The sequence below is a fragment of the Pongo pygmaeus genome, chromosome X (genome assembly GCF_028885625.2).
Source record: "Pongo pygmaeus isolate AG05252 chromosome X, NHGRI_mPonPyg2-v2.0_pri, whole genome shotgun sequence".
Classification (NCBI taxonomy): domain Eukaryota; kingdom Metazoa; phylum Chordata; class Mammalia; order Primates; family Hominidae; genus Pongo; species Pongo pygmaeus.
In genome coordinates this window covers 75892770-75911555 of record NC_072396.2, presented here as the reverse complement: position 1 = coordinate 75911555, position 18786 = coordinate 75892770, and the positions used below count along the sequence as shown (strand labels likewise).

Genomic DNA, 18786 nt, shown 5'->3' with positions numbered 1-18786 from the left:
AAAACAGACATATAGACCAACGGAACAGAATAGAGACCGCAGAAATAACACCACACATCTACAACCATCTGATCTTCGAAAAACCTGACAAAAACAAGGGGAAAGGATCTCCTATTAAATAAATGGTGCTGGGAAAACTGGCTAGCCATACGCAGAAAACAGAAACTGGATCCCTTCCTCAGACCTTATACAAAAATTAACTCAAGACGGATTAAAGACTTAAATGTAAAACCCAAAACCATAAAAACCCTAGAAGAAAACCTAGGCAATACTATTCAGGACATAGGAATGGGCAAAGACTTCATGACGAAAACGCCAAAAGCAATTGCAACAAAAACCAAAATTGACAAATGGAATCTAATTAAACTAAAGAGCTTCTGCACAGCAAAAGAAATGATCATCAGAATGAACAGGCAACCTACAGAACGGGAGAAAATCATTGCAATCTACCCATCCGACAAAGGGCTAATATCCAGAATTTACAGGGCACTTAAACAAATTTACAAGAAAAAAAACAAACAATCCCATCAAAAAGTGGACAAAGGATATGAACAGACACTTCTCAAAAGAAGACATTTACACGGCCAACAAACATATGAAAAAAAGCTCAACATCACTCATCATCAGAGAAATGCAAATCAAAACCACAATGAGATACCAACTTATGCCAGTCAGAATGGCGATTATTAGAAATGTCAAGAAACGATAGATGCTGGCGAGGCTGTGGAGAAATGGGAACGCTTTTACACTGTCGGTGGGAACGTAAATTAGTTCAACCATCGTGGAAGACAGTGTGGTGATTCCTCAAGGATCTAGAACCAGCAATACCATTTGACCGAGCAATCCCATTATTGGATATATACCCAAAGGAATATAAATCATTCTACTATAAAGATACATGCACACGTATGTTTATTGCAGGCACTATTTACAATAGCAAAGACTTGGAACCAACTCAAGTGTCCATCAATGATGAACTGGATAAAGAAAATGTGGTACATATACACCATAGAATACTACGTAGCCATAGAAAGGAGTGGGATCATGTCCTTTGCAGGGACATGGATGAAGCTGGAAACCATCATTCTCAGCAAGCTAACACAGGAACAGAAAACCAAACACCGCACGTTCTCACTCAGAAGTGGAAGTTGAACAATGAGAATACATGGACACAGAGAGGGGAAGGACACACACCAGGACCTGTTGGGGGGTAGGGATGAGGGGAGGCAACTTAGAGGATGGGTCAATAGGTGCAGCAAACCACCATGGCACACGTATACTTATGTAACAAACCCGCACGTTCTGCACATGTATCCCGTTAATTTTTTTAGAAGAAATAAAGAAAAATACAAATTAAAGAAAAGAAGAAAGAAAATAAGACATTTAAACGCTGAGGAAAATTTTTTAAGCACACTCTTCTAATTAATTGGTAATCATCCCTAAAGACCTTGTTAAGGTTAAAAGAATGGTTATGTGGAGACTTTTTTAAACCGAATTTGTAAATCATAAAGAAAACTTCAGTCTTCAATAGATTTACTGGTTAGCAGTATCATACATTTAAAGAAAACATAGTAGCAGTCCCAAAAGAACACTTTTAGAAAATACAGGAGGGAACACTTTCCAGTTCATTTTATGATGGCAGCATTACTTTTATTTAAAAAATAAATAGAAAAAAGATACCAGAAGAAAAAAAAAGTACTACAAACCAGTGTTCCTAATGAGCATAGATACAAAACTCCTTGATAAAATTTTAGCAACTTGAATCCAATAATACATGAAAAAAAATAATCTATTACCAAGCACAGTGTGTCCTGGGAATATAAGGTCATTTTACCATTAAAAATCCGTGAATATATTTCACCATATTAATGGAATAAAAGAAAAAGCATTTATTATCCAGATATATAACAGAAAAGTAATTTGATAACATAAAACACCCATTCATGACCAAAAAACCCAAACCACTTGATAAGTACATAAAGCAACGTCCTCAACCTAATAAAGTACTCCTACAAAAAACCTGCAGCTGGCACCATGTCTAATGGTGAAATACTGAATGCTTCTCCCATAAGATTAAAAATAAGGCAGACTCTTACTATGTGTATACAATTATCCTTGAGGTCCCAGCTAGTGCAATGAGCCAAGGAAAATAAATAAAAGGCATACAGATTGAATAGGAAGGAATAAAAAAAACCTTTCCATTTACAAATAGCATGATAGTCTATATACAAAATACTAAGGAATGCGGGGATAAACATCTCCTAGACCTAACAAGTCACATAACAAAGTTACAAGACAGAAACTCAACATACAAAAACCCACTGTATTTCAACATACTGGGAACAAGTAATTGGAGATGACCCTATTTAAAATGTCATTTATAATTACAGCAAAACAAATGAGGCATCTATTGAGAATTTTAATGTAATATGTGAAAGACCTGTATGCAGACCACTATAAAATACTGGCGAGAGAAAGTGAAGACCTAAATAAACAGAGATATATAATGTTCATTGATCAGAAGACTCAGGTTAAGATGTCAATTCTCAAGTAGTTGATCTATAGGCTCACCATAATCATAATTAAAGTGAAGAACTGTTTCTCAAAAGTTATATATCAATGCAAACGACATAGAAGATCCAAAGCCATTTGGAAAAGAACAAACATGAAGGACTTACATCACCAAAGTCTCTGACTTAATATAAAGACATGGTAATCATGACAGCCTGGTATGACCTTAAGAATTCACATAGGGATCATTGGATGAAGTAGAAGAAGGGCTAGAAGTAGACTTACATATATATAGTAAGTTGATTTCTAATAAAGGCTCAAAGATAGTTAAATTAGCTGACAATTAACTAATAGTGCTGGAAAAAGTAGATCTCTTTACGGAAGACCCAAACAACTTCAATATCTCACCATTCATCCCGACATTATTCACACTTCATGCAGGCATTAATTCAAAATAAATCCTAGATCTAAGTGTAAATTGCAAAATATTAAAACCTACAAACAACAGAAGAGAAAATCTCTGTTGTGAGGCTTGGCAACAATATCTTAGGTAGGACACATGAAGCATGAATCACACTGGAAAAATGATCAATGGACTGCTATCAAAATTCTATTAAAAATATACACTTTGGGTTCTCAAAAACCAGGGTTCAGTGTCTCTGTGAGGCACAGCTTTTCAGGTTCCTGGACTGGAACCTCGTGACTGACTTTGACTTCTATTAAACCCTAGAACAGAAAACCAGGCCTACATATTTTCAGTTGCAAAAACTCACGGTATTGTCTTGGGTTTCTACTTGTGATGCTCTCCCTTTTCTCTATTTCTTGGCCAATTTCTTTTGTCCCTCCTTTCAGGCACGCCTCCTCTGGGAACTCTTCACTGACTCCGTTCCAATTCCCAAGGCTGAGTGACTGCCCGCCTCCTCAGTCCTCCCATAGCCCCATAAACGTCCCTCCACCACTCTCTGTTACATTCATGCCTCTCTCGGTTTCTCCCTCACAGAAGAGCTTGAAGCAGAGCCTCATTCAGGGCACGGCCCATGATAGGCTCACAGAGATCAATTCTGTAGCCTCAGGATTATGTAAGAGATGCCTTCCTAAACAGCACTATTATTTCAAAAGCCAAATAAAGGCTCTGAGGCCACCTACTTCCACTTTCCCTTCAGGGTACTGTTTGCAGGGAGCTCCTGTGAAGTCAGCGGTGCAGACCCCACAGACCTGGTTAGTAAACAGGGGGCATAACTTGGCAGCATTGCTTGTAACCCAAATGTCAGAGCCTGATTTTGACATAGCAAGACTAGGCAACAAGGAGCTTTCACCTCTGCTCTTCTACTTTCTTTTGTTTGTTTGTTTGATTTGTCAGTTTGTTTTTGAGACAGAGTCTCCTTCTGTCTCCCAGGCTGGAGTGCAGTGGAGTGGTGCCATCACAGCTCATTGCAGCCTCCGCCTCCCAGGCTCAAGCAATCCTCCCTGCTCAGCCTCCTGAGTAGGTGGGGCTACAGGTGTGTGCCACCATGCCAGGCTACTTTTGAAATTTTCTGTGGGGGTGGGGTCTCCCTATGCTGCCCAGGCTGGTCGGCTGTTCTACTTTCAACTCACCCCAGCCCAGGCCCTTCACCTCTCCCTCTCTCTCACATTTTCCAAGCCCTCCAGGCCCTAAACCACCTGATACTGACTGTTACACAGACGTGGAGTCTCACATAAACCTCTGGAAAGAAAACTGCTGTTGATTTGGACTCTGGATACCATTACCCAGCTCACTCTCCTTGCTGTGACGATTCATTTGGACTCATACACCTGCCCAGGGCATCCATGTACATAATCCTGTGAATCAAAGGCAGGAGAGCACCCACATGGACACTCGGGTCTGTGGCATCCCCACCAAATGATGACTCACCACCAGCTTGAAGACCTCTGCTTTTTCTGCTCGGCAAGGAGAAACGTGGCTCGAGCCTGCTGAGAGGGCCAGGAAGAAGAAGCAAAGGAAAGAAAGATTGGAAGAGTGGGAGTACGAGATACAGAAACAAACGGAATGTGACATACCAGAAATGTATCCGCTGCTGGAGCACGAGACTGTAGGGGGGAGGGACGATGGGGCAGGGGCAGAGGGGCTGAATGGGGCGTGGAGGCGGCAGGCCCTCGGCCTCTTTGCACCCGGCAGAGTGACGAGCTTCGCCGGTGTCTTCATTGAAGTCCTGTTGGTCCCTACCGGCATATCGCACACTCCTGGAAGCATGATCTTCACTCCCTTCCTTCCACCTGCTGACCTGGTGAGTCTGGCTTCCCTCCATTGTCCTGGAATGTCCCCTAGGAGGCTGGGCTTTGGTCTGTGCAGGTCACTGCTGCATCCCCAACCCATGGAAGAGGGCCGGAGATGCACACAACAGTTGCGTAAGGGAAGCCAGGGATGGGAGGGATCATCAGGATCCAGCTATTGAGTCTGTCTTTCAGAATGTGAAAGGGCCGCAAAAAGACCCTGAGGAATGGGTGGCTGTGTCTGACACCGCGGAGGACCCATCCAGTGGCACAGGCTTGCCCAGGGAACCTGCTCTTCTGCGAGGGTCTCGGAGGAGCCGGTTCCCGAGGGCCCTGGCATGTTTCACCAAGTGCTTCAGGCGAGAGCTCCTTCGGAGCCAGCCTCTGCCTCTCTCACTGCTCACCACCAAGCCCATCCGCCTCCCCTTCCTGTTCCACCAAGAGAACCTCAGGCCAAGTCAGAAATCCCCAGGGCTCCCGAGGGTCCACTTGTCACTCTGCTCTCCTCCCTAGGGGAGGACACCGGGCACTCGGAATCTGAGACCACCGGAGCCACAGACACAGGCGTGAACGGTGACCGAGCCCCCTCTGCTGCTCCATGCCCCTGCTCGCCCCAGTGTCCCGGTCACCGGGCCTGAAATAAATGCTGGCACGCTTGACTGTTTTTGCTTTGTGGCATTTGATGTAACTTTCAACACGTTGGCTGAACTGGGGGTGGTCAGCTTTGGCGGTGGTGGGGTTGTGAAGGGAGAGAGCTAGCATCTTCCTTAGCCCTGTTAGGCTGTCCCCCCTCCTCCTCGAGGCAGCGCTGCTTGTTACTAGGTCCTGGTGGCAATGGGCTGTAGCCAATCAACGGTGAGTCTTCCACGGCTCACAGCTCTGACCCTGGCGGGGCACTTACATGCAGGAATGAGGACGGAATAACATCTCTTTTACCCCCAGCAATGCACACATTCTTCATATCTGAGGAAAACTGGGCGGTGTTTACATGCAGAGGCGAGAGGGTCATGTGGAGGAAGAATCTGTGGATCTCAGAAAAGGTGTTAACCCCTATACTGACAAAGAGCTCCCAAGCCCCCCTACCCCACCACAAGACAGAGACCCCTTCCAACAGACGGCCTTGTCTCCAACTATGCATTGTTCCTTTCCATAACATGAGGACTTGATTTTTTTTTCTTTTGCCTTCCTAAGGTGACCTTGATATGTGTTGCAACACAGTATCAGCAGGAGAATTCTGAAAGGGGGGCAGTTGGAGCATAATTGTCCCTGTTAACTAACAACCATGGAGGAGGCCTTGTTAGAAACTGCAGCACCAGGAGTCACCAAAGTAAATGGACAAGGATATTGGATGTGCTTTTTAGCATCAAGAAGCCTAACTAGGACACAGGAACACCAAAATTCTCTCTCCCCCTCCCCTGTCTCATGTAGTCCCCTGTGCAAAGCCAGGAGAGAAAAAAAAAAAATGCTTTCTTAGGGCCTGCTGGGTGAATTACTCACCCTCTGGTTCTTCAGAGGTCCAGGGCCTTTAAGCTCAAATGAAATCCAGCTGGGGTAAGGTTCAGGTAGGCGACAGCATTTGGAAGTCCCACAGCCCTTTTCCTGTATTCCTGGGGAACAGCCACGGTGAGACCCATGGGTACTGAACAGACAGAGCTGTTAATTATGGAGTGATGGAGTTCTTTAGATCCCATGTCTCTGCAGCTTTTTCGATGGCACAGGTACCACCTATCTCCCCACAATGCCTCTGTCCTCCTGAGCTGGGCCCTAACTCAGTGGGGGAAGTTCAGCTCCATGTTGCTGCTTCTCCAAAAGGGGCTAGGACTTCACATCATGGGGTTTAGCCCTAAACCCCATGTTTAGTCCAAAAGAGGAGCAGCGTTCCAACTCCCTAGGGCTGGGGGCTTGTTGGGTGTTCGTTCCTTCATAGCTGCTGTCATAACCATGAGCTCAGTCATTGCACTGGTAAGGGAGTGTCAGGGAGAGTCTGTGCATGCATGTGCATGGGCATGCTTGTGCTTGTGTGTGTGTATTTAGGATGCGAATACTTGTTGAAACAAGAAATGATGTGGGGAAATCTGGTGGATAGGGCACAACTCGGCAGTCACACTTGAAACCCAAGTGGCAGAGATGGGATTTAAAGGTAGTCAGACTCAGCAACAAGGAGCCCTGCTCCCCAGCACCAAACTCTCTCCAGGGCTCTCCAATCTGATCCTAACATTGTCCAAGTCTGCTTTGCCCAGAACCATATGCCCACTACCCACCAGATGCTGACTGACTCCCACACACAGCACTACGCATCATCTCCTGAAAGGAACACCTCCACTGCTGATTCAACCTCTAGTTGCCATCGTCCACCTCAGGCCCTCTTGGGTTGGATGGACCATGCGGACTTCCCTGCCTTCCCCATTGTGCAGGCCAGTGGACTCTGCAGCCTCACAGCAGAAGATGCTTTCCTCTGCCAGCCCCGTATACACAGGAGATTCCACTCATGTTGAAATTTGGTCCCCAAGGTGGTGGTGCTGGGAGGTGAGGCTTAGTGCACGGTTGTTTGGGTTATGAGGGCTCCACCTTTGTCCTTGTAGGTGTCTTGGTGCTCTCCTCACAGTAGCGAGTGAGTTCTTGCTCTGGCGAGACTGGATTAGTGCTCGTAGGAATGGACAAAGTGCCCAAGATAGTAGGTTGCTATACAGCCAGGATGCCCCTCAGGTTTTCTCTCATTGCATGTGTCCACTTCCCCCTTGACCTTCCTCACCACATTATGACACAGCACACAAGCCCTCGCCTGAAGCTAGGGCCATGCCCTTCAACTTTCCAGCCTGCAGAACCATGAGCTAAATAAATATTTTTTTGTTTATAAATCACGCAGTCTCATGTATTCTGTTACAGCGACACAAAACAGATGCCCGTGCATCTCGAGAGCAGGCCCATTACCCGTTGCATAATGAACCATTTGAGCATACAGGGCAATCACATGCAGGAATGGGGAAAGACAGGTCAGCAATAGGGGAAGGCACGGGTCGTCAGCTTTACACCTTTGTTTCTGAAATATGACTGTGACCGAGTTATGAGTTCTTCTCCTTTGCTTACACCTCCCCCCAACCCGCGTTTACATCACCTCACAATCCCCGTGCCTGAGAGATGTCTCAGGTAGGTCAGTAAAGTAAAGTGGGCAGTGCCTCAGAAGAAGGTGTGGGGTCAGAAATTCCACTGCTCCAGGATCACCCAGCACTTCTGGTGAACAGAAGACCATTGGACTGTGCGAGTGAGCAAGAGATTAAGCTTGTTTTTCTGCCCCACCCGTCCTCAATCTCTCTGGTGCTATGTTCCCGTGAATCCTGGGCAGCCTTACAGAGGTAGCAACATTTGTACTTAGCTCCATGAAATGTTACACAGCCTGCTGTGTTACAGGAGCGTCACATGCTTTTGTTTTATTATTCCACCATCCGGATCAAGGTGAGTGGTGTGATCACCATTCTGAGGTCCCATCGCCAGCACAAGAGGGAGCCAAGATACAGTCCCTGGTTGATCTGAGGCAAGGACCCTTCCATTACAGCAACGCAGTCTAAGAGCCACTGTCACCAACTACAAATCTAGGGGGTCCTAATGAACTGTGAGTTACAGCCCATGCTCTTGGTGATGGGGACACTGTACTTGCAGTCCCACATGCAACAAAGCTAAAACATTCATGGAGTCAGGGTTCCCAGGTAACAGGGTGCTTGGAGACAGTTCCCACCACACAGTGCCCAATCTCCTCCCACACTTCACCCACTGGGGAATTGTTTTGACTGGTAAAATGATGGTGCGACCTAATGGGGAAAAAACTGCATCTGTCGTGCCCCTCCTCCAGTGCTCCCCATGGTCACCTGAGGTAATTCTACAGACCGCCAGAGTACTCCTGAGAACAGTCGGAAGACTGCTGCTCTCCTACAAAAGATGGAGCCTAACCGTGGGCCTTCCAGACACATACTAATGAGTGATGGGACCTCACATTGGTCATATCAAATCACATTCATCTGTTTTATTTCCTGTAGGGGGAAAGCTGCATCTCGCTGGAACCCCCAGAGTGGTGCCCTCAGCGTCACAGGGTGGGCAGCTCAACCTTTAAGCCATCCCAAGGGGGAGCACACGCTCCAAGGCCACTCTCATAAAAGGCTGACCCATCCTCACTGCACTGATTACAAAGAGAGACTTGGCTTTCCTGGGACTCCAGCATGAGGAAGTGTAATGAGATCATGCCAGTGAGGGTCAACGTGGGCTTTGCTTGTTTCTGTGACCCTGCCAGTCAATTTTATTCATTCACTGGCCATCTTTAGACACCCCTAGTCTCAATCACAGAAAATAGATGGGCGTAGGGAGAAATTGTGCCCAAAGAAAATGCACTCACTCACTCGTGGGTTTTAAAGTTTGTGGGGAAAATTAGTGGAAGAGGGTTTGGAGGGAAGTGGCACTATTTGAGAGATGCTTTTCATAGGATAGATAGAATGGTGCTGTGTTAGGTTGGAGGTGGGCCTGGGGCAAGGTCCAGAGAGGGGCCAAGGATGACACCCAGGTTTCTGGCTTGAGTGACTTGTGGCCCTGGGGTACCATTGACCAAGATAGGGATCACAGGCGGAGGAGGAGAATTCAGTGAAAGGCTGAAGAAATCGGGTCTAGTCTTCGGTTCTGCCAAGTTTCATATAGCTGATGGGTTGCTGAGAAGCTACGTTGAACATACTTGGCAATTACACAGGAAATAACCAGAATTCTACCCCATTCAGGAAATTTATACACATCCTGTTCTTGTTTCGGCTTGGTTTGGAGTTTTTTTACATACACGATAACACATGTATGTTTTGGTGTATGGTGTAAAGGTGAGGCTCAAAACTGGTGGTGCTCAACCATGTTGGGTAATATTTGCAGGCTGTCCCAGGCCCTAATTGGCCACTTAAGGGCGGACAAGACCTGTATTGCAGAGACATCATAAACCACTGGCACACACCATGGAGCATGGGTTAGGAGGCTTTGGCCTTGGTTTACTTATTCATCAGTGTCCTCTGGGGATTGTGAGGGGAGGGTGAACAGCCTCCTCCCAGAGGTAGGAGCTAGACTTGTCTTATTTACTTGCTGTGAAAACTAGATGGGATAAAACGTGTGGGGGCGTGCCAGGCAAAACCTGGTCCCCAGTAACAGTGACTATCCATATCTACCGAGAGGACAGGAGCTACGGATTCTTTGGGTGGCATTTGTAACTCCACTGGGAATAGTATCATCAGCGGGCATTTAATGATTAGTAGTAATATTGATGACCATTTGTCTCATAATACACAGCTCTGGTATGTTTTCTGCAATTGCCTGCATGAGTAATCTGTTGGACTTGCATCATGTTCCCCATGTTCTTGTTTTTTGTTGTTGTTGTTGTTGTTGTTGCGGGTACATAGCAGGTGTATCTCACTTTCTAATATCTTCCAGGGCTGTTGGGAGCTTTCTCATTACTCCTCACAGCAGTCCTGGGTGGTTGAGAAGGACCGATGCTATTACTCTTTGTGGGGGCGGGAAGGAAAGCGTCTCACAGAGGGGTTGTGAAGATTACTTGGGATGCCCCCTCCACAGAGCAGCTGGTGTTGTACCAGGCCTAGAGGCAACATCCATCAGGTTCCTTGAGATCAGGCCCTTTGGGATAAGCGTTGGATGCCATTTGTCCCCAGATCATCATCCAGCAGCAGTCATTTACATGCAAATCATGATGATACTAGCAATAGCTGCTAAGCCTGAGAGGTTGCATTGATAAGAGCTATGGGCTGCTGAAATGATTGCTGGAGGTATGTCTCACCCCCTTTCCTTTTATCCCAGCTGGGGTCAAAGAACCCACCTTTCTGACACTTGCAACGGTGGCTCAGAACTGTTATCTGGTTATTAGAGAAGTGGCCAGGAGAGAGCCAGTTGCTTAGACAAAGTCACAGTCAGTGGTGGGTCTTGTCCTGGCCCCCAGATCTCCCAACCCTCACTACAGCGTCCTGTCCAGCAGGCCCATTATTATGCCCCTTCTTCTGCCATTCCTTGTCTTGTGGGCTTTGAAGTAGGCACACGCCTCTGAGGACAAAAGAGGGCTTGTTCTGCTACATGCTGTGTTCCCTCTGTGTCTAGGAGGAGGCCAGTATGAATGGGGCTTGAATGTTGGCCTATAGCCTGCCATGGGCCCGCGTCACTGCATAGCTTTCCAGTTAGGCACACATAGGTTGGGATCTTGGATTAGAATCTAGGGACAAATCCCTGCACCTTTTCTTAGCCTCGCTTTCTGCATTTGAACACTGGGGTAAATAGGAGGAGTGACGTCAGCAAGAAGGCTGAACAGATGATCCCACAGTACCACTCTTCTCACAAAAGTACAACTACAAATTAATCAAAGACGAGAATACCACCCTGATTTCATTAGAACTTGGGGGAGAAGCAAGGAAACTTCCTGGGATGACAAAACTGAGAAAAACCACAACCAGTAAGAGGAACAACAGTCACGTTAGACTGTGCCACCTCCTCCCCCAAACCAGCATAATGCTACCCACAGAGAATTTCTCTAGATCCACAATTTCTGAGGTGGAAGGAGGGAATTGGAAGTGGACATGTGACCTCCCCACCAGTCTGGGAATCTTCATGGGAAGTCCCCTCCAGCCCTATCCCATGGGTACCCTTCAGAGTTCCAGAAGAGAGCTGAAACACCTGGGGTAAATTGGGAACAGAAAGTGGGTGCACTGATCACAGCAACTCTCACGTGGATCTTGGCAGCTGCTCTGTGCCACGATCAGTGGGCATGCCAATGCTGAGGAGACTGGCCAGAACCATAGCACTGCTGGGGGCGCAACACACAGGAAGGCCCAAATCCCTGGCCAGATTTCCCACTAAGCCCGTGTGATCACGTGGAGCCTTCCCTTGACCTGGAAAGAACTAAAAGGTTGGCAATAATGGGCCAGTGTTCGCTTAAGTCTTCCCCAGACCAAGAAACAGTGGCAGGGCAGCAATATAGTTCCAGTGGAGCATTTAAGTTCTGGTGCTCACAGTAAGTCTTTTCCAGACTGAAAGCAACAGCTGGCCAGGGATGAAGTTCCAATATTAAGTAGTAAAGTTTTAACACCACCAAGGAGCAGCTGCAAAACCTGGAAGAGGTGAGCATCTCCTTAAACACACAGACATCAACATAAAGAGACAAGGATTGTGAAAACTCACAAAATATGACACGCCAAAAGAAACCAACCAAACTCCAGTAACAGACCCAGAAAAACTGAAGATCTATGGAATGTCTGACAGACAATTCAGAATAATCCTAAAGAAGTTTGGGGAATTACATGACAATATGGATAACAAACTAAATAAAATTTGAATAACACTCCAGGAACAAAACAAAAAAAATTGACAAAGAAATAAAAAAAATTAAAAAAAAAAAAAAACCCAGAAGTCCTAAAATAGAGAATACAGTGACTGAACTGAAAACCTCATTAGAAAGGTTTAACAGCAGAGTTGACCAGAGGAAAGAATCTGTAAGCTCCAAGACAGCACATATATAGAGGAGGAAAAAAGACAAAAGCATTTTAAAAGAGGGAAGAAGGACTTTAAGAATTATAAGACATCATCAAGAAGATTAGGCTCTGCATAACAGAAATTACTGAAGAAGACAAAAAAAAATACAAGGTCTAGAAAGCATATTTAGAAAAATAATGGCTGAAATTTCCCAAATCTGGAGAAAGATCACAGCATTCAGGCACAGGAAGCTCAGAGGTGACAAATAAAATTCAACCCAAAGACAAATTCCCCAAGGCACACCATATTCAAATTATTTAAACAAATCAAAGGCAAAGAAAAATGCTCAAAGCATCAAGAGGAAAACAACAAAAACAACATATCACACTCAATGGATCACCAATACAGCTTTCAGTGGATTTCTCACCAGAGACCCTGCAGGCCAGGAAAGGGAGGAATGATACATTCAACATGATGAAGGGGAAAAAACTGTCAGTCAAGAATACCATATTCAGCAAAGCTATCCTTCCAACAAAAAAAGAAAGAAAAAGACTTCCTGAAACAAAAAGAAAAGAAAGAAAAGAAAAAAGGTGAGAAAAATCATGAACACAACACCTGTCTTACAAGAAATGCTAACGGGGTTTCTTCAGTCTGAAAGAAAAGAACACTAACATGTAAGAAAAAAATATCCAAAGGTATAAAACTCACAGGTAATAGTAAGAAAGCAGACAAATTTACAATGCTATAATATTGTCATCGCGGGTTGCCAAATATATCTTAAGTGTGAAACCTAAAAGACAAAACTGTTCAAAACAGTAATAGCTACAACAATTGGTTAAGAGATAAGAATACAAAAAGATGTAACTTAAAACATCAAAAAGTCAAAGTGTGGAGGGAGGGGTGAGTTAAAGTGTAGAGTTTGTTTTTGTTCGTTTTTCCTGTGATTAAAGTTAAACTGCTATCTGTTTAAAATAACCCGTTGTAATTATAAGACATATTCTGTACATCTCATCGTGGTAACCACGAAGCAAAAACCTATAATAGGGACACTAAAATATAAATAGGAAGGAATCAAAATTTACTACTAGAGAAAAATACATAACAGCAAAAGAAGACAGTAAGAGCGAAACAAAGGAAGAACCGATCAACCAAAAAAAAAAAAAAAAAACCAGAAAACAGGTAACAAAGTGGTAGTGTTAAACTTTTACCTGTCAGTGATAAACTTGAATGTAAATGGACTAAGTTCTCCAATTAAAAGACATAGAGTGTCAGAAGCTAAGGCAACTGTCTACTAAAATGGGTTGGCCTTTTATTTTTCCACCCTAGAGACCACTAAATGTTTTTAAACTAACATAAAACAACTGTGATAAAGAGTGAAATGAAGGATTCAGGCAATGCCTCATCATCTTATCTTTCCCAGATAATAAAATAAAACCTCCTAAGTAAACCATCTCCCTGTTTATATTTTTGTGTCTTCCATTAGTCTATACTTCATTTAGCAACCAGAATGAATACTTGTAAAAGAAAAAAAAAAAAAAAAAGACATAGAGTGGCTAAAAACACAAGCCCCAACTAAATACTGTCTAAAAGAAACTCACTTCGCCGACAAAGACACACACAGACTGAAAGCAAAGGGTTGGAGACAGACATTCCATGCAAATGGAACCCGAAACAGAGTGGGAGTACCTCTATTTAGATCAGATAAAATAGACTTTATGTCAAGAACCATAAAAAGAAAAAGACAAAGAAGGCCATTATATGATGTTAAACAGGTCAATAAAGCAAAAGGATATAACAATTGTAAATATATGTGTGTGTATATATATACATATGTTTTTGTAACAATTGTATATATAGTAATATATATTACAAAATATATGTATTTTAACAACTGTAATATATATTGTAATATATATTTGTTAAATACATATATTTTAACCATTGTAAATATACATATTTTGTAAATATATATATAGTAAATATATATATATTTATAATTGTTATATATATATGCACCCAACACCAGGGCATCCAAATATGTAAAGCAAATATTAAAAGACCTGAAAGGAGAGATTGACCATAATACAATAATAGTGAGGGACTTTGATACCCCACTTTCAGCAGTGGACAGATCATCCAAACAGAAAATTAACCAAACAGAAAATTAATGTCGGCGTTAAACTGCACTCTAGACCCCATGGACCTAACAGATATGTACAGATCATTCCATCCAAAAGCCACAGAATACATATTTTTTCTCAACAGCACATGAAACATTCCTCAGAATAGACCATATGTTAGTTCACAAAGCAAGTCTTAACAAACTTTTAAAAATCAAAATCACATTGAGTACTTTCTGACCACAGTGAAATAATCAATAACAGAGGGAATATTGGAAACTGGGCAAAGTCGTGGAAATGAAACAACATGCTCCTGAACAATGGATGGGTCAATGAAGGAATTAAAAAGGAAAAAGGAAATTTAAAGATTCCTTGAGACAAATGAAAATGGAAACACAACATACCAAATCCTATGGGACACAGCAAATGCAGTTCTAAGAGGAAAGTTTATAGCAATAAATGCCTGTGTAACAGAAGTGGAAATATCTCAAATAAACAACCTAATGTTACGCCCCAAGGAACTAGAAAAAGAACAAAAAAACCCAAAGTTAGCAGAAGAAAAGAAATAACAAAGATCAGGGCAGAAATAAACAAAGTAGAGATTTTTTAAAAACAACTTAAAAATCAAAAAACAAAGAGTTAGCTTTTTAAAAGATAAAGAAGTTGACAAATCTTTAGCTAGACTAACTAAGGAAAACAGAGAGAAGACTCAAATAAAAACAGAGATAAAAAAAGGAAACATTACAACTGGCACAACAGCAGTGGAGATGATGATAAGAGACTATCATGAACAACCATCTGCCAAGAAATTCAAAATCTAGAAGAAACAGATAAGTTCCTGAAGACATACAAGCTACCAAGATTGCATCACAAAGAAATAGAAAACCTGAACAGAAACAATAAGGAATAATGACATTGAAGCAGGAGTAAACACTCTCCCATCAAAGAAAAGTCCAGGACCTGATGGATTTGCTGGTGAATTCTACCAAACACGTAAAGAACTGGTACCAATTCTTCTCAAAGGCTTAAAAACAAACAAACAAACAAACAAATAAATGAAGAGGAGGGAATACTTTCAAACGCATTTTACGAGGCCAGCATTACCGTAATTCCAAAGCCAGACGAGGACATGACAAAACAAGAAAGCTAAAGACCAATATCCCTAATAAGCATGGATGCGAAAACCCTCAACCAAACACTAGCAACACATTAAAAACATCATCCATCACGATCAAGTGGGATTCATCCCAGGGATGCAAGGTTGGTTCAATATATGTGCAATGTAATAAAAGGGATGCCTCACATCAACAGAACAAAGGACAAAATCCATATGCTCATTTCAATAGATGCTGAGAAGCATTCAAAAAATGTCAACATCCCTCCATGATAGAAACTCCCAGCAAAGTGGGCAAAGAGGTAAAAAACATACCTCAACAAAATAAAGGCCACATATGATAAACCCAAAGCTAATATCATACGGAATAGGAAAAAGTTGGAAGCTTTTTCTCTAAGATTTGTAACAAGAAAAGAATGCTCACTTTCACTGCTTAAATTCAACTTAGTATTGGAAGTTCTAGCCGGAGCAATTAGGCAAGAGAAAGAAATAAAGAGTGCCTGTATTAGTCTGTTCTCACGCTGCTGATAAAGACATACCCGAGAGTGGGTAATTTATTTTTTAAAAAGAGGCTTAATGGACTCACAGTTGCACGTGGCTAGGGAGTCCTCACAATCATGATGGAAGGCAAAAGGCACATCTTACACGTCGGCAGGCAAGAGAGAAAATGAGAGCCAAACGAACGGGGAAACACCTTATAAAACCAACAGATCTCGTGAGACTTATTCACTACCGCGAGAACAGTATGGGGGAAACCGCCCCCAAGATTTTATTATCTCCCACCAGGTCCCTCCCACAACACGTGGCAATTATGGGGCCAACAATCCAAGATGAGATTTGGGTGGGGACACAGCCAAGCCATAACAGCATCCAACCTGAAAGGAGGAAGTCAAATTGTCCCTGTTTACAGATGACGTGGTCTTATATAGAGAAAACCCTAAAGACTGCACCAAGTAACTATTAGAACTAATAACTGAATTTGGTAAAGTTGCAGAATATAAAATCAGCATACAGGAATCACTAGCATGTCTGTTTGCCAATATAGCAAGCTATCTGAAAAAGAAATCAAGAAAGTACTTCCACTTACAATAGCCACAAAAAAAATAAAAAATAAAATCCTAGCAATAAACTTAAGCAAGGAGATGAAAGATCTCTACAGTGAAAACTGTAGAACACTGATAAAAGAAATCGAAGAGGACAAAAATAAATGGAAAGAGATCCCACATTCATGGACGAATTAATATTGTTACAATGTCCATATTAACCAAAGTGATCTCCATGTTCGACATTTGACATCCCTGTCAAAATACCAATGACAGTCTGGATAGAAAAAAAAAATCCTATATTTGTATGGAGCCACAAAAGATGCTGATAGCCAAACCAGTCACAAGCAGGAAGAACAAAGCTGGAGACAACACACTACCTGACCTCGAAATATACAAAAGCAACCAATACAACAGGGCACTGACATAAAATCAGATACATAGACCAATAAAACATTGTAGGGAACCCAGATATAAATCCAAGCATTAAGAGCAAACTGATTTTCTACAAAGGAGCCAAGAACATACATGGAGGATAGGACAGTCTCCCCAATAAATGGTGCTGGACAAACTGTTATGTTCACAATCGGAAGAATGAAACCAGACCCCTATCTCTCACCATATACAAAAGTCAAATAAAAATGACTTAAAGACTGCAATGTCAGACCTGAAACTGTGAAACTTCTAGAAGAAAACATAGGGGAAACGTTTCACGAAATTGAACTGGGCAACGATTTTTTTTTTCAGTAAGGCCTCGAAAGCATAGGCAACAAAAGCACAAATAGACCAATAGGATTATATCAGACTATAAAGCATCTGCACAGCAAAAGAAACAATCAGTAGAGTAAAGAGACGGCTTACAGAATGAGAGAAATAGTATTTTCAAACTATGCATCTGACAAGGGGTTAATATCCAGAATATATAAGGAGCCCAAACAATAGCAAAATTCTTAATAATTCAATTAAAAGTTGGGAAAAATGCCTGAATAGACTTTTCTCAAAAGAAGATGTGCAAATGGCCAACGGATATATGAAAACAGTCAACATCACCAACCATCAGTGAAATACAAATCTAAACCGCAATGTGGTATCACTTCGCCACAGTTAGAAAGGCTATTATCAAAAAGACAAAAAGTAACAAACGCTGGAGAGGATGTTGAGAAAGAGGAACACCTACGCACTGTTGGTGGGAATGAAAATTACTACAGTCATTATGGAAAACAGTATGAAGATTCCTCAAAAAATTAAAAATAGAACTGCTGTGTGATTCAGCAACCTCGTTACTGGGTATATAGCGAAAGAAAAGGAAATCATCACGTTGACGAGACATCTGCACTCCCGTGTTCGTTGCAGCAATATTCACAATAGCCAAGATATGGAATCAACCTAAATGCCCATCTACAGATGAATGGATAAAGAAAAATGTGGCTTGTATATACAATGGAATATTATCCAGCCATAAAACAAAATGAAATCCTGTCATTTGAGGCAACATGGGTGAACCTGGAGGACATTATGTTAAGTGAAATAAGCCAGGCACAGAAAGACAAACACCACATGACCTCACTCAGATGTGGAATCTTAAAAAGTTGATTTCATAGGGCAGAAACTAGAGTAGCGGTTACCAGAAGCTGGGGAGGGAAGGGGGTGTGGGGCAACGGGAGAGGTTGGTAAAAAAGTAAAAAGTTACGGTTAGACATAAAGAACGAGTTCTGGTGTTCTATTACACAGTAGAGCGAGTATAGAAAATACCAATGTAGTGTATACTTCAAGATTTTAAATCCAGAAGATTTTAAATGTTAACACTGCAAAGAGATGATAAATGTTTAAAGTGATGAATATGGTAATTACCCTGACTTGAAGATTACACAATGTGTACAGGAGTTGAAACATCACACGGTACCCCATAAATATGTACAATTATGTGTAAGTAATACATTTTTAAATCATGAATGAAAAAAAAAAGAAGTTTAAGAGTGTGCCTGAAACTCTTACAGATGGAAAGCTCTGTAAGGGTAGAGCTCATTACTGTGCCGCCAGCCCTCAGTGTGACCTTGGCGCGTGGAAATATGGTGATTCTATCCCCAGTGCGCAGAGTATCTCTGACACCTAACTCAATAAGCGTTTATTAAATGTAAATAAAACCAACCAAACAAAAAGAAAACTGAGGTAAATACTAACAACCTCGCATGGTTGTGGTGAGGCCTGAATAAAGCAGTCTGTACAGACACCCCAAATGAAAAGTGTCCATACGAGA

The 18786-nt window shown here is 42.5% G+C and overlaps 1 protein-coding gene across 8 annotated transcripts in view; it reads right to left on the bottom strand.

Moving 5' to 3' along the window:
• The window catches only part of LOC129025025 (doublesex- and mab-3-related transcription factor C1), a 71666-nt gene that overhangs the window by 35585 nt on the left and 17295 nt on the right, over window positions 1-18786 (bottom strand). Inside the window, exon 1 of one of the 8 annotated variants that reach the window (XM_054472463.1) lies at window positions 4552-5560. The exons of 2 other annotated variants lie outside the window; for them this stretch is intronic. In XM_054472463.1, coding sequence (XP_054328438.1) covers window positions 4552-4867 — 316 coding nt within the window. In that variant the 5' untranslated portion in view covers window positions 4868-5560. Of the gene's footprint in view, window positions 1-3284; window positions 3481-4405; window positions 5561-18786 lie in introns of those variants that run through there. 5 more of the 8 variants (XM_054472467.1, XM_054472464.1, XM_054472471.1 and 2 more) reach the window with 5 other exon arrangements.